Raw genomic sequence first — 16,606 nt, forward strand, 5'->3', positions numbered from 1 at the left:
GGCTTATAAAGAGTTGACATCTAGGCCGGGCATGGTGGCGCATGCCTGTAATCCCAGCACTTTAGGAGGTGGAGGTGAGAGGACTGCCTGAACCCAGAAGTTTGAGACTAGCCAGGGCAACCTCTACAATAAATAAAAAAATTAGCTGGGCAGGCATGGTATGTGCCTGTAGTTCCAGCTACTTGGAAGGCTGAGGTGGAAGAATCACCTGAGCCCAGCAGGTTGAGGATGCAGTAGCCATGATTGTGCCACTGTACTCCAACCTGGATGACAGTGAGACCTCAACAACAACAACAAAAAAGTTGAAATCTAATAGACAACTCTGAACCTTTCCCATTTATACATTAAAACAAAACCATCGCCAAGAGTTTTTAATTTAGCCTACACCTGTTATCCACCCTCCCCCCCACCCCGCACTTGTTTTTAAGAAACAGGGCCTTTGTTTTTGCCCAGGCTGGAGTGCAGTGGTGCAGTGGTGCAGTCATAGCTGAAATTCCTGGGCTCAAGGAATCCTCCTGCCTCAGCCTCTGAGTAGCTGGGACTGCAGGCGCATACCACTATGCCCGGCTTTTTACTTTTGAAGGCTACTTGCCCAGTAACACTGAGAATATATCCAAGTTAGTGGATATCTTAAACTAATTCAGCTCACTAGAGCAAAGATTATAGATGTCACTTAATGATAATGGCATGCTTTAAACAAGCCATGATATTATTCTAACAGCAGAACCAGAAAAGAGCCACCTAAATAAATAAATTTGTTCTTGTTTAGAAAGCACTGACCCGTTTTTAGGCACTGGAGCATGTTGTGATGTCGTGCTTGCTCTGATGTATTCCTTTCCTCACAGCAGACTGAAAGGTCACATGTGTAACAAGTCCGCTTACCCCAAGCTCCTCAGCTCCAGGGGCACGCTGTGGACTCAGCCCCACTCGCACACGTCTCCGTGGACATCGTCAGTCAGACTGTCGTCGAGTTGCATCCGAATACTCTTGCTTTCTGACAACCCACCTCTTTTCGAACGGTGGACATATTAAACATGGCATTCTTCACTTGGCCACATGTTTAAAAGCATTGGCTTCTTGTTCCTACACGACAGTGTCTTGCTGTTTAAAAAGGAAATAAGGATTCACATGTAGAAATAAAAAGCCAAAGGCTTTTGGGGGCCAAGAATTCTGAAACAGGAGACGACTCTGTTTCAAAGCCGACTGGTCCATGAAGGTTGATGTGACTGGGTTAGAAGACAGGATTTCACGCTCTCAGCCTTCCAGTCTCACTCGCAAGACAGCACACTGCGTCCCCAGGCTCTTCTGCCGTTGGGACCCGTAAGAAAACACAGCCACTCAGACAACAAAACTGTGTTGGCTGCCACTTCTTACAGCCTTTGCTGTGGCACGTCTCCACCGTGGGACCTGGGAACCAGGGGTTTGGGTTTACTTTTCATGTGTGTTCATGCAATGATAAGTAGGAATTTATTTTTCCCCTTAAGAGGATTAAATTAACCATGGTCTTGAAGTCAGTTTTAGGCATTTCTTATAACAAGGGTTAAATGAAATCAAGTCGAAACACTTCATTCTAAAAGTAAGTATAAAACTAAATAAAATGATCTTTAAAAAATGTGAATTCTCATAGTCTCATGAAATGGAAGTTTGTGACCTTGGGGTTAACTGGACTTACATTTCTATATTCATTATAAATGTCTAGTAGCTGAATAGGCAATAAGACAAAACTGTGTTCTCCTTCTGGATTTTTAAGCAGCAAATTTTATCCAAAGCTATTTTCTTTACAAAGAAAGGTGAAAAATAAGCATATTCAACTCTAAACAATTTCAAGCTTTACACATAGATAAAAGCATAACTGTACAGGTAAAGTCACCATTGTCAGAGTCTCCTGAGTGCAGGACTTTGGATGTTTGTTCTTTAGGGAGAACATCTGTTTGAGGCCTCAAACCATCAACAGCAAACAAATCTGACAGTAAAAGAAACACGGGCCATGAGCATTTTTTTGTGTTTTTTTAATATCTATATAAAAAATAACGAGCGATTTACAGATCTTTCTCTAATCAGAACCTCAAGTGTATATAGAAAGGTACTGTACAATATATAAACATTTACAACCAGTACATCCATGTTTTGCTCAGCATTCCAAGGCCACATTGCTAAGTCAGTATATAATCAGTACAGGGACAGGTTACTTAGGAAGGAAGAGCCACATCAGACTGACAACATACGACACCAAAGTTATGTCACACTTAACAGTAAAAATAGGATTTGTATCACTACGTGTGGGCTATAGGGAAAATAAATCATTTCTGTGATGCTAACGTCTTAGCATTTATCAAGCCTCCTAATTTTGCTCTATTTGAGTAGTTGCAATAGGTAGGTAAATATAGTTCTGGACGAAAAAAGGATTTCAAAATCTCACTCTGGGAAGCATGTCTTATCTACAGGGGCCGATACAGTTGTTGGATCAAAGAGTTTCATAGTCACTGTTGGAGGAAAGGACCTGGACATAATGGGTTTCACAACACGATGAACCCCAGGTGACAGAACAAGTGTGTTCAAACCCCAGAGAATTGTTCTATTCTGAGAAAATGCCTTTATTTATAGATGCTACTGAATGCTGCTTCAGGGTCTATTTTTATGGAGTCAACTGTCTCCAACTCCCAACAAACATCTTTTAAAAGTAATTCTGAAAATTCGTGTAAGCTAAACAGATGTTTGGTCTCCTTTTCTTGTCTTAAAATAAAGTTAATGCAGCTAAAAAGTAAGACTAAGTAAGACCCAGCAAGCCCTGTCTGCCACGTCCGTCCCGACTTGCCGGGTAGACCTTAGACACGTTCTGATTCTGATCACCCGGACTTGTACATCTGCTCCCAGAAAAGCTGGTACTTGATCTGTCAGTGGACTGTGAAACTGCTTTCATGATGAAGTCCCTCGTACAACCTCGTAATCTGACTCTTCAGATATGTATTATGTATTAGACTCGTGACTTTAGTAGTAGGTACAACCAAAATATCCAGAAATAGACAGCTGGTAGGTTTTCTTTGAACAGTAAGTGCTATTTCCACATGCTTCTCTGTGGTTTCATTATGAAATAGCAAACAGAAAGGGCAACCTGAGATGCTCTAACTACATTAAGGTTGGATAACACAGCAGGAGGTGAACGCTATTGCTTAAAGTCCTGTCTCATTTTGACATTCAGTTGTAAGTCATATCTTTAACAGTTATTTGAAACACTTTAACCAGCCAAATTAAAAAGCCAAAGAAAGCATCCATATTTGACCACATTTTCTTTCTTTAAAGTAGGGATGTTATAGAGTTTTGTTTTTAAACTGGGACATCAGTAGCTGTTAGAAGAGAAAACTGCCATCTTTAACGATGAGTTAACGATCTCTTCTGCAAGGACTCAGATACTTCTCTCGGTAAACATGCAACATGCTATTGGGAACATCAGCTTCCAAGCCGAACCTAACTTTTCCGTTACCGTGGAAATAGCTGAATGAGAAGGATAAAACAGACGTGAGACAGTAGATCACTTGGCACAGACACAAAGAGAGCTGTGACCACACTGTTAAGACCGACACACGTGGCTTGTTCAGACGAGCCGGGCAGCCTGAGCAGGGCGTGTCAGGTGAGCCCAGGGTGCAGCTCCTTCCTGCGTGTGGGGAGCACACCGGCTGGGGCCAGGGGATTCCAGCAATCCCAAAGGCCCTTCATGCAGCCTGGGGAGCTTGATGCTCAAACGAAAACGTACTTACGTGTTTCGGAATTTCTGGGGGGAAAATGCCTCCTGTTTTTGCTGGAAAAACGCTGCTTTTTCGTATGAAAAGAAGACAGCTGGTTTTTCTTTGTTTTGTACTAAGAGTTACAGCCGTTCTTCAGCCCTACCAGGAGTGCCTGTGACTCTGCTTCCACTGGGCACCTTCCAAGGCCCTGGAGTTATTGGTGTTCTCTTAACTGGAGAACCGCCTTCGGGTCTGAGCCTTCCGGGCTCTCTGTTCTTGTCAGCGGCTTCCACGTCTTTCCCTTTGTGGTCCTCTGTTTTGTTTGAAACCATCCTCTCTTCAGCTTCCTGCCTCAGCTGCTTTTCTGGCATCTGGACACTATCTCCTGTTTTCTCTTTACCAGAACTTGTTTCTCCTATGGCTGTCGCTTTCTTTCCTTTTTCATTTCCAGACACTACTCTACTGGGAGCATGAGTGGTCTTTCTGGATGGAGGAGACTTTTCACCCACTCTTTTGCCTCTCTTCTCTGGAGACCTTGTTCTGTTTTTTCCCAGTGAACTCTGCTTTGTCTCTTTCTGGACGACCCCTGACTTTTCTCCCCCCTCAGGGATCTGCTCAGCGTTCCTGCTGGCATGGCCCACTAGTCTTTGACTCTCACCCTCTAATAATTTGGCCTCAGCATTTGATGGATCTTTGCTTCCTTCAACTTTTTGCTGCTTCCTTGGGCTGGAAGACCGTCCTCTGCTTTTTCTGCAATGATCTGGTCCAGACCCTGCCCTGGTGCTGGTCTGACAACTTTTATTCTCCCCTTTCCTGGGGCTGAGCGATCGATCTCTGGCTCTTGTTTTAGGATTATTTTTTGGAGGACCGGAAATCTTTTCCAAATATTCCTCTGAATGTCGACTGGCTGACTTTTTGGGACTAACAGATCTACCTCTCTGTGCACCACCGTTTTCTACTCTTCCTAGATTTTTCTTGTCACTGTGCCCATGACTGTTGGGTGGGTCCCTCTTATTCACATTTTTCTGGAAAAGAGACTGATGTTTCATCTCAGACTGGTTTTCATCTAAAGTGCTTTTCTTTTCAGGCACAATGTCCTTTAGTTCTTCTGCCTTCTCACATCTCTGAACTCTCATTAAAGACTCTTCAGTTCCTGGCACGTGAGACTCTTCAAATACGGAAGCAGAATGTAAAGATGGGGGAAATGGTGACTGTTCATCATAAATCACATTTGCGGATGAAGGATTATTAATATCCCCATCACCTAGGAAAGTGATTTGAGTGGAACATTATCAAAGCTTAGAATTACAAATGGGAACAACAGGTTCTGAACTTTGGCAGCCATTTGAATTGTCCTGACTGCTTACACAGCCCGAGTATGAGTACTTTAGACAGTCTGCATATGTTTCTGCATCGCTCTGTAAAGACAGATGTGTGTAGACATCTGTTTGTACATGAACGGTGGGTTGTTGATATACATAAAAGAATAGTATTCACATTCACTTTTCCAATCATGTGTAATTAATTAGATAATAAATAATCTTTAAATTAGTAGCACAGCCCAATCAGAAACTTATAAGACTGGACCAAATTACCTGGTCCAAGAAGCTTGCTAATTCAGTTATTATCAATGGATACAGCTTAAGGATATGGCAAATTCACTAATTAATAAAGGAAACCAAACTGTGGTAACCAGAATGAAGTTCATGGGCATTTAAATACTTTTCTTGCATTAAGCTGTCAAATTTAATGTCAAAAGGAGATGGAAAAGTGCAGAAGATAGAAACAGATGTATTTAATAGCATCGTTTTCAATTAAAAAGAAAACAAAGGACGGAAGTGATTTATAAGACATGCAAATTTACCAAGTCTTTTTAAGGAAAGACCAAGAAAAGCCGTGAAAGCCTTAATGTTGCTCAGGTTTCACGTAGGAGCACAGACCGGAAGGAGCCAAACCTGAAGAAGGAAGAGAAAAAGCCTAGGACTATGTGGACAACAATCAGCGCAGTCAGCAAAGACGTCATTGGGAATGTATGATTTACAAGCAGATGGCGGAAGGTCACATAGTCAGAGAACTGTGAGCTGGAAGGGGACTGCAGGAGGGTCCCTCGAAAGCTCTGGGGGTGGGGGGGCGGGTGCGCTAGAGGAGACGCGCACTGAGTGGGCGTGGCACTGCCTGGATTTGGAGAACAGTGCTCTCGGTTAAAAAACAAAACTGCTTTTCAAGTACTGTGATACTTCACAATACACAGGGCAACCCTGGAGGTTTAGGGTCAGTAAGAAGCACAGACAGGGTCTCTGGCCCAACTCCAACAGCAACTTGTTTTTGACAAGTGACCAGGAAAGTCTAAACTTTTTATACCACTTATTAAGATGTACACATATCTTACTGGACAGAAAGGAATACTATTAGTGTGTCATTAGCCACGGAAGGGAGAAAGCCGGGATACTCTGACAAGGCTTCAAAATGTTTCTCATGCCATTTAAATCATTTGCCTCTAATGTACTTGTTTTTTATTGGCACATTTCTCTACAAAAGCAACTGTATGTTTTCTGAATTTCTGATGGAATCAAGTTCCAGTAAAAGTCTTGCTTGACAAAGTCACTTGTTTATAGCACTCTCTGATAACTCTCCTGTGTAACCAGCTCTTGGTGGTTCTGGTGTTCACCTCTGAGTTCGCTAGTAAATGCCTATCCCCCACAGTGCATGTTCCTTTCCTCCGCCCACTCTACACACAACTTTTCAGCCACCGTGAGCTACTTTACTCACCATGGTCAGGTATCAGGCCAGTTCCCGGCCTCAAAAGCAGAAGGACTTTGTTTCCACCGGCCTGAATAAGCTCAATTGCCCGAGTATGTGTGATTCCTTGTGTTGGTTCTCCATTGATTTCAACAATCTGGTCACCAACCTAGATAGGAAACAGCCACAGTAACAACATGAGACCATGCATCCTACTTTAGTTCTGCTTTTGTCACCTCGAGCTGTTCAGCCTCGCTAAGGGATTCTCTTTCATTTGAAAAATACTTGTGTGCAACGCTATCATGTTAGAGCTGAAGAGGGGACAGATGGTAGCAATAGGAAGAGACCATATCTAGTTTTATTTACGCCATAAAAATCATATACAGGAGATTTTATATGGACAGTAAGTTGGGATCTGGGCATCTTGAATCAAGACTCCAGGTCTAAGTTTTCCACCAACAGTTAAACAGTGGAAGTCTAGGTGGAGTGAAAAGGTGAAATTTGTACAACAATCCAAATGACACCAGAGCTTTATCTGAACATAAAGGGGACTTTCCAACTTGAGCTGGATTCTGAATTTACTTCCCAAAACCTGGACAGATGACTTCTCACCGTTGAAGACTCCTAGCCTCCAGGGAGAACTGCCCACTCCCTTGCTGCCACTATATCTGGGCACATATGAGACATTAAATAAGTGACATATTTACAGAAGAGAATTCTTAAAAAATTAAGCCAGAAAGAATAGATGAATAGGATGACTTAGGTAAAACCAATAACTGGCATAAACTGAATAACTTTAGTGTAAAATCATTTCCTAGGAAAATAAGCATAAAGCAGAGGCTCAGAATACGATGCCTCAGTACCATTGCTATTTACTGGAAACATCGGTATTTATTTTAAAAGAAAAAGGGAAAATATGAAAAAGTCAAGTGTCACTTTTACAGAGGATCTGACTACAGATAATGGTGGCAGTGATTTTAAACATCTATTTCAAGGTGACTGCAACAGAAGGATATTGACTTCAAAACAGAAAAACTAAACAATGGAATGTTATTGAAATTCCAAAAAGCAAATCTTCTAAATATTTCTAAGAGCTTACTAAAACAATCTGGAAGTAACATAACACAAGGAGTCTCAGTAATTATTTAGATAAGGCCGGGGGTGGGGCAGCCCTATGTCTGTAGACGCAGCCTGGCATGGTGGTCAGGAGGCTGTCCACATTCTGGCTCTAGCTCTTTTCAGCTGAGTGGTCTCAATTCCCTCATCTGTTAAATGAGGATAATGTTAGTACCTACCTCCGGACTGCTGGAAGGATTAAATGAGATAAAATGTAATTATACATCAAAATAAGTGTTTTCAAAATAAGTGCAAAATAAGTGTTAGTTTTCAAGTTATTTTGAAGTACATCATTATGGAGGTTTAACTGTGGACTACACACATTCTATACAAGGCAAAACATTTCAAGCAAACCATGAAACTGAAAACAGAATAAGTGTTTTGTTGCCTATTTATTTTAAGAGAAGAAATGGCATGCGAGATTCATGGATTTAATATAGAAAATAAAAATACCTTCAAACAAAAACAACCAAAGTAAGACAATAATGAGGTTAATAGGATGAAGAAAAGTAATTTTTTAAAAACCCCTTACTATCTAGAATATATGAGGGAAACAGGAGCTAATACCTAGACTTCCCCTGATAAGTGATAGAAGAATAATTTTCATGAGGAAATATAGATAACAAATTAGCCCTAGACTTATAATCCTGCTGATAATTACAGAAATGAAAATTAAAGTAGAAAGTATTTGCAGCATGGTTTGGGTCTATCTTATTAAAAATGGTTGAGATTAATTTCAATCATATTCTTTGGCTTAAACTCTCTAAACGTTTCATTCTTTTAGTACAACAAATACATTACAAATAAAACTTGTAATTGGACAGATTTACCACCAGGTGTCATTTTTGTTTAACTTTAAAACTAAATTGGGTGCGGGAGAGGGGAGTCACATCTTTAAGGGTTGTGGCAGACAGGCCCTTGCGGGGGGGAGAGTTCTGTGCAGAACTGAGCAAAACTGAAGATGAAAAAGGCTCCCCTGAAAGGGAGATGTCAACATGCTTTTAGAATTTCAAATTACATTAAAAATTTTAAATGTGATAAGAGTAGATTGAAGAAAACATCTTTTAATAAATAGAACAAATATTTAAATTCAATTTTGTATTATTAAAAAAAATTATGGGCACAGAGAGGAAGAGCCAGGAAGATGAGATAAATGAAAGAGAAGAAAATGAAACAGGAAAACCAAAAAAAGTAGTGGGAAGAAGAAATAGAGAAAAAGAATATTCTTTTAAAAAACAAGTCACAGCTGGGTGCGGTGGCTCAGCTTGTAATTCTAGCACTTTGGAAGGCCGAGGCCTGAGCCCAGGAGTTTGAGTCCAGCCTGGGCAACTTGGTGAGACCTTGTCTCTATAATAAATCACAAACTAGCCAGGCGTGGTGGCGTGCATCTGTAGTTCCAGCTATTTGGCAGGCTAAGGCCAAAGGATCGCCTAAGCCCAGTAGGTCGAGACTGCGGTGGCTGTGAGCATGCCACTGCACTCCAGCCTGGATAACTAGAGAGACTCTAACTCAAAAAACAAACAAACAAAACCAACCTCCCCACCAAAAAAACCCAAAAGTCACTATCTTTTTAAGCAGTCTTGTGGTTTCCAAAATAATATCCACTCCAGCCTGGACAACATAGCAAGACCCATCTCTACAAAAATTATAAAGTTAGCCAGCCATGATGATGTGCATCTTTAATCCCTGCTACTTGGGAGGCTGAGGTGGGAGTATGACTGGCTGCAATGAGCCATGATTGTAACACTGCACTCCAGCATGCGCAACAGAGTGAGGCCTTGACTCAAAAAAAAAAAAAAAAAAAGGCTGGGCACAGAGGCTCATGCTTTTAATCCCAGCACTTTGGGAGGTGGAGGCGGAGGCAAGAGGATTGCCTGAGCCCAGGGATTCAAGACCAGTTGGGGCAACTTGGTAAGACCCCATCTCTACAATAAATCCAAAAATTAGCCAGGTATGGTGGCATGCACTTATGGTTCCAGCTAGTTGGAAGGCTGAAGTGGAAGAATCACTTGAGCCCAGCGGTGGCAAGATCATGGCTACCGCAGCCTCGACCTCCTGGGCTCAGGTGATCCTTTTACCTCAGCCTTCCAGGTAGCTGGGACTACAAGCACACCTACCATACTGGCTAAATTTTTTTTTTAATTGCTCAGGCTGGTCTCGAACTCCAGGGCTCAGGCAATCCTCTCACCTTGGCCTCCCAAAGGGCTGGGATTACAGGCATGAGCCACTGCGCCTGACCTACTCTCTCAGTCTTCTCTGTTGGTCACTTACCTACTGCAAGGCTTCAGTCACTACCTGTCTGAGTAGTCTGGGTGGCTACCACTGGTTCCAGACGCCTAGTAAACATTTACACCTGCCCAGCTAGCTGGCACCTCCTCCTCCACGGGCCAACGCTGCGCCATCGGTCTTCGCCACGCCCTTTCTCCCCTGGGCCTCCCTAATGGTTTTCATGGAGCCGGCAGGGCAAGGCCTCCGAGCCGTCCGTCACGCTTCCTTTCCTTCGTCCTCACGGAACAAATACTTCATCCGCAACTAGACTGGTCCTTCTCTGACACTGCTAGGCTCGTACGGATTGGCTCTTCATCCCAAGTGCCACCATTGGAGTCAGAGCGACACGCCCATTGCCACCGCTAGGTCCCGCTCTGCTCCTCTCCCTTCACCACCCGCATGCCACAACAGACGGATCTCATCAGCGGCTAGGAGGGCAACTCTTGGCTCTGAGGTCTTCCATGGCTTCCCAGTGTCTACAGCCTCTATCCTGGCAACGCCTTCCTCCACTTCCCTAGGTATTTTCTAAATAAAATCTAGATACACGCGACTATTTGAAGTTCCCTGTACATGATTCTACTCCTTGGTTTTATCCTGTTCCTAATTGCTTCAGCTTAGAAGGCTTTCTCTCCTCAACCTCTCTCTCTCGAAACTCCCTGCACCTTTTGACACTGCCTAGCCTGTGAAATCTGCTTGCCCCTTGGGACTTGTGTAGGTGTCTGGCTATTTGGAGGAAGGATGGCATCTTATTTGTTTTGGGTCACTCCTTCTCCCAATGTATTCAGTACCAAGGATACAGCCTTGGTTAGAACAAGAACTCAACACAGGCTTGTGAAATACTCAGCAATGGGAGTAAGGTGAAAATCTCCAAACTGTGGTCACCCAGAGGCCTTTCTGGTCAGTACGAGAGTATGCCACCTAATAATGCACCAGGATCATTTGCCTTTAGTTGGTATACTTAGTGAAAACTAAAAAAAAAAAAGAGTTCCCTTTCCCGGATGCCTATTGGTGGCAGAGAAACAAAATCTAAAATTCTCTTGGGTAGGGAGAAAGAGAACATTTGTTAAATGCATAACCTAACTGAACGCCGGTGAGTTAATTACTTTTTAAAAATTGAAGACAATAAATATCTTCTATATAAGGTTCCTCTTTAATTAACATCTGGAGAAGAAGCAAAAATACCTTAGGCAGATCTATAAATAATCTGGACTCCAATGCCCTGTGAAAAGTCACCGTGTTTCAGAGTTGAGAACTCCCATGACAGGACGTTACTGCGTTATTGTTTTAGTCCTTCAAATAATAACAAAGGTTGGGAGAGTCATGCTTTTCAACCTCTGGTTACCTCTAGAGGGAGCAAAGAGGGGAAGGGAAATTCGGGACCTATTGTTTCTTATATGAAGTTAAAGATTCTATTTTATCTTGCCTTTCCCAAGACTCTTAGGAGGATGAAAGTATATTTTATTTGTTAATTACGTACCCTCAGATGTTGACTGTGTAAATAAGAAATGACTTTTCTCACCGCCCAGGGTCAAGAAGGCCAAAGTAGCATAACTTCAGGACATAGCATGAGGGAAGAAATGCAGCCACCAGGGGGTCAGCAAGAGGACAAGCATTTGCCCTTCAGGTATCAGTGATGGTGAACCCTTTCTGCGTCCCCTTTGACTCAACGACTGTGGAAGTGTCCAGGCTGGAGCCTGAGCCAAAGGCTCAGACAGACGCTGACTCACGTGGATTCTGCCGTCTGTGATGGCCGGACCGTCTTCAGCAAGACGCAGGATGAAGAGCCCCATGTTGTACTCCTTTCCCCCTCGGAGGCTGAACCCGAAGCCCCGGGGCCCTCTCTCCAGCTCCACTGGGTGACAGCCGAGGCTCTAGAGAACAAAGTGCAGGGAAACAAGTTCTTGCGGAAGGCTTTACCGACCTTGGGAAGAAACACGACTTTTATAGCTGGGAGAAATAATTTATACTCCCAATATGAGTTTCTAGACCGGAAGGAAGGAAGGAAGGCAATTTTGGGTTGAAGGGTTACTTCATTTTTTTTTTTTTTGAGTTGGAGTCTCAGTCTGTCGCTCAGACTGGAGTGCAGTGGCCGCTCCTGGCCACCACAGCCTCAACCTGCTGGGCTCCGGCGATCCTTCCACCTCAGCCTTCCGAGTAGCCGGAATTACAGGCACGCGCTACCATGCCCAGCTAATTTTTTTTGTATTTTATTGTAGAGATGAGGTCTCGCCCGCCCAGGCGGGTCTCGAACCCGCAAGCTCAGGCAATCCACTCACCTCAGCCTCCCAAAGGCGCGGGATTATAGGCTGAGCCACCGAGCCCGGCTGGGTTACTTCATTTTAAAATGCAGCTTAAATTAATCTTAAGATTGCATGTCTTCTCCACTAACTGGTTAATGTGCAATGGATCAGAGAACAGAATTTTGGAAAGTGCTTCCTTTAAACAGATTTTAACTAATTTTCCTGAAAAACAAATAAAAACCTCCTACATCAATTAGTTAAAATGCTACTTACTTCTAAGTACTTAACCAAGGGTTCCAATTTCTCCTCCTGTAGGATGAACTTTTCTTTCGCTCTCTACATTACCCTGGATGCTAACAGAATGCCAAACACACAGTGGGTCTTTAAGGATTATTCATTTTGGAAACAAACTGATCTGAACTGATTTGCAATAAAGATTCACCACTGTCAGTGATACAGAAACTCAAAGTCTCAGTCTTTACCTGAGTGTGCCGGTTGCCTACGATGGAGATCACCGCAGTGTCAGGCTGTGCGAGGTGCTTGTGGTCAGACCATGAGTGTCTGTACGTGGAGCCATCTTTTCCAGCCTCATCTTCTAGGGCACTTCTACAAGAGAGAGACGTCAAGTCACTCTCTGAACTGAGAACATGAAAAACAGTCTAAAAGCAAAGGCAGATTAATTTCTTTTCTTTTAAAAGCTGAACCTTGTCATTCTCCTTCTGACAAATCACTAGGAAGACAGAGTATATCTAGAACCTGAGAGACACCAGGAAAAACCTGGTCATTAACTCTGACATAGCTTAAAGTCTGTCAACATCCCCACATTAAAAGTTTTTTTTTTCTCAATTCCTTTCTCAGAAACTCACTTTTAAAAACGGCACTTCAGTTCAGTTGACATCACGGAAAACTGCACTCAAATGACTGAACTAGAGGGCAGATCAGTTGACCTTGTCACAGTAAAAAATGGCTCTCCTGCAGCACCAACGCCTATGAAGATGCAGAATTTCTGGAAGTCTAGTTTTGGTTTCATGGTTAGTATTCTCAACAAAAGAGGAAAGAAATATGTACAAAATACTGCTCTGCTCAGGCAGTCTGAGAAAACAGCATCCATGTGGGTCTAGGCCCTCCCTACTAAAACTATGAGGACCAGGAGCAGCAGAGCCAGATGCTTCTGTCACTCCTTTCTAATCCTTGCTCAGCAGGCCTGATTGGATAATTCTGCTGAGCCTGGGATGGGGGCTGGGAAGCGGGACAAAGGTATGGAGCAGGCGGAGGGAACAGGGAAGGCACTGGAGGACGGAACAGGCACGAGTTCTCGTTTGACGGCACTAGCCGGCATCTGCATGGGGGTGGGAGTGGGGTGGGGTGCGTTGTGGGGAGTGGGGAGATGAGAGAAGAAAGCAAAACCTGAGAAGAACAGCCCACCTGTCCCCAGGGAGGTGGTTGGCCTGTGACTGTCCCATGGGCCTGTGCTGCAGGGCTGGGCTTTGCCGGGCTGAGTTTGTTCCTGATGGTGGACCAGGATGCTCTGTTCAAACGAGAAAGCAACAGAAGTAAGAGTTTGTACATAAAAAGGTGAAGGCCGCGTGGACCCATGAAAGTGAGACCACAACAGATGGTTGTTGCTTTACCGACTTTAGTGAGGTCAGCATGAGCAGCACTGTTGTCAGCTGTCTCTGGGCTAATGTTTCTGTTTTAAGACAACAGGAGTCAAATTCCCTCTTCCTCACCTCCCCTCTGTTTTGAGCGCCCAACAAAAGGAAAATCCGAAACGACCAAACTCGGCAACACTGATCTAGAAGACCGCGTTCCAGGAGCGATGGGGTGGCCCCTCCGACAGGTTTCCCCGCACCCTCTTCCTCACAGCTGGGAGGCCTTTCGAGGCAACAGGGATGGGCTGCAGGATGCTGGAGCAGAGGCCAAGCAGCAAAGCCCACACCATCTTTCCACTGCGGTCATTCTGCCTGACACTGAGTACCAAAGACAAACTCATAAAACCATCCTGAGGCTTACAAATGCTTATAGAGATTCCACTGCTTCCATTTTCTCCGAACATAAATACGGGTGAGAAGAGTCACATTTGTTTCTGTGTCGGTCCCAACAGCTCTGGATCCCCTGCTGCTCACCGAAGGCAGATTTCATAGCTGCCGACATCTAGAGCAAGACAGCACATCCTGGGAGGGGACAGCTAAGAGATTCTTAAGGCTGCCAGACTCACATTTTTAAACCTGAAACTTCTGAACATTTGACTCTGCCTATATATCAAAGTACAGGATATTTAAGACATCAAAGAGAGGAAGCAGAGCTTCGTGAAGAAGACCATGAACAGCATGGACAGGGCTGAAGCTGGATCCCACTGCTTGCCAGCTGTGTGTTCTTAAGCAAATCAGTGTATTCTCTGTGCTTCTAATGGTCTCACCTATAAAAGGGGAATTATGGCTACCTCGCTGGGTTATTATATCAAATGAGCGTAGAATAATGCCTGGCATATAATATGCACAATATAAAAGTTTCTATTATAACTGTCCTCATCATTGTCAATGTCCTCATCATCAAAATGATCTATCTCATTTGGGGCTGCATTTCTCCTTAACTGTGCATTCTAAAATATTTCCCTTACTTTGCAGAAACATTCAATGTAGAGGCCACTTTAGAACAACATGGGGCCACTGATACAACCTGAATCTTTTTTTTTTTTTTGAGTTGGAGTCTCACTCTGTCACCCAGACTGGAGTGCAGTGGCCACTCCCGACCACTGCAGCCTCGACCTGCTGGGCTCCAGTGATCCTTCCGCCTCAGCCTTCTGAGTAGCCGGAATTACAGGCATGCACTACCACACCTGGCTGATTTTTTTTTTAGTTATTGTAGAGATGAGGTCTCGCCAAGTTGCCCAGGCGGGTCTCGAACCCGCGGGCTCAGGCCATCCGCTCACCTCAGTCTCCCAAAGTGCGGGATGACAGGCTGAGCCACCGAGCCCGGCTGCAACCTGAATCTTAGACATCACAGAGACAGAGCAAGTCTGATGCTCTGGACAAGAGCTATGACCACTAGGAAGCACGTTCTATAGAGGAGGAAGGAGCTGCTTTATGGCTTCAATTAAGTCGTTGCTTTTCAAAGTTCTGTTGAGTCTAAAAGCTGACAAATGGTTTATTTTATTTAAGAACTTCTTGTATCTGAGAGCTAGAGAGCACCCTAAAAACACAGCAAGAGGGTCAAAAGTGGCAGGGCAGAGAACAGCAAATGGTCATGCCCTGCAGACGCCCGACGCTCTCCAGCTGCTGGGCCCATGTGTGGACGAGGATGTCAACACTGCGTAGCAGACCTAGAGGAGGAGAAGCAACCTCTGGGCCAGAATCACCCACCAGGTTGTGTCTCCTCTTGAAAGTCAAGTGTTCCAGGAAGGGGGGCAGGGGGGTGGGCTACAAGTTTTGGGGGGGTTTTTTGGGGGGCGATCTGAAAATTGCCTGCTCTTTTATTGCTATCATGAATTTTATTTTCCCAATTACCTTTAACTAGTTACTTATTCTGGCCTCCTAACTAGTCTCCTTGCCACCATCACGGATTCCAGCTCCAACACAAAGGTCGAACAACATGCCACTACCTTGCTTAGAGGCCTATGGTGACTTGTCACTCATAAGCTACTATCCAACCTTGTCACCTGGGCACCCCTGCCTTTCCCTTTCACCTCATGTTCAAAGCGTTGCCTCCTGGGAACTCTCGCCTGGGTCTTCAAGCACACTGCCACGACAACGTTCTGAAAGCATTTACCACATTGTGTTGGAGCTAGCCGAATTCCTGTCCTCCCACCAGACTGGAACTCCTTGACTATAGGACACACACCTCATTTATCTTCATCTTCCTGTAGCCACTGAAGTTCCTAGAAGTTCTTCCACCTTTGCTTACTGAGTATATCAGTTTCAAGTTACCTGTCTCTAAACTGGAGTTCCCACTATAGAGTTAGATTCTCTTCTGTCATGGTAAATTCATGGCTACTATTCAGGGGTGGAAACTGACAGGGAAATTACAACCATCAATGAGATGACTGGGAGATGTCTGTACCTCTGAGTTCAATATAGACAATTTATCAGTTTACAAGCTTGACTACAGTACTGTGTGTATAACATCAGAGCAGGACAATATAAGTAATCTGATCCCTTTCAAGCTTTCCTCGACCTTCCCTTAAAGATGACAGATGTCTCTTCTAGGCAAAATGTGCCCTCACTTTTTAGTGGCATGTTTTTTGTCGTCTTCATCAAGGTTAAGCACAATCTTTTTTGTTGGGGGGTGGGGAGTCAGGGTCTCACTCTGTTGCCCAGGCTGGAGTGCAGTGGCACAATCATGGCTTAGCCTTGACTCCCTGAGCTCAGACAATCCTTCCACCTCAGCCTCCCAAGTAGCTGGGACTACAGGTGTTCGCCACCATTCCAACTAATTTTTTAAAAGATTTTCTGTAGAGATGAAGTCTTACTAGGTTGCCCAGGCTAGTCTCGAATTTCTGGACTACTATCTGAAGTGGCTACT

The 16,606-nt window shown here is 44.0% G+C and overlaps 1 protein-coding gene across 2 annotated transcripts in view; it reads right to left on the reverse strand.

The window, feature by feature from the left end:
• Positions 1 to 1,994: 1,994 nt before the first annotated feature.
• Positions 1,995 to 16,606, reverse strand: part of MAGI3 (membrane associated guanylate kinase, WW and PDZ domain containing 3) — a 100,148-nt gene continuing 85,536 nt past the window's right edge. Inside the window, exons 16-21 of one of the 2 annotated variants that reach the window (XM_021715139.1) lie at positions 13,511 to 13,613; positions 12,568 to 12,691; positions 11,573 to 11,716; positions 6,492 to 6,630; positions 5,587 to 5,677; positions 3,295 to 4,986 (exon numbers count right to left, since the gene is read on the reverse strand). In XM_021715139.1, the coding sequence (XP_021570814.1) occupies positions 5,628 to 5,677; positions 6,492 to 6,630; positions 11,573 to 11,716; positions 12,568 to 12,691; positions 13,511 to 13,613 (560 nt within the window). In that variant the 3' untranslated portion in view covers positions 3,295 to 4,986; positions 5,587 to 5,627. Of the gene's footprint in view, positions 4,987 to 5,586; positions 5,678 to 6,491; positions 6,631 to 11,572; positions 11,717 to 12,567; positions 12,692 to 13,510; positions 13,614 to 16,606 lie in introns of both variants that reach the window. The other variant, XM_008063294.1, reaches the window with a different exon arrangement.

This window comes from Carlito syrichta, unplaced genomic scaffold (genome assembly GCF_000164805.1).
Source record: "Carlito syrichta isolate Samal-C Ts95f unplaced genomic scaffold, Tarsius_syrichta-2.0.1 Scaffold306713, whole genome shotgun sequence".
NCBI lineage: Eukaryota > Metazoa > Chordata > Mammalia > Primates > Tarsiidae > Carlito > Carlito syrichta.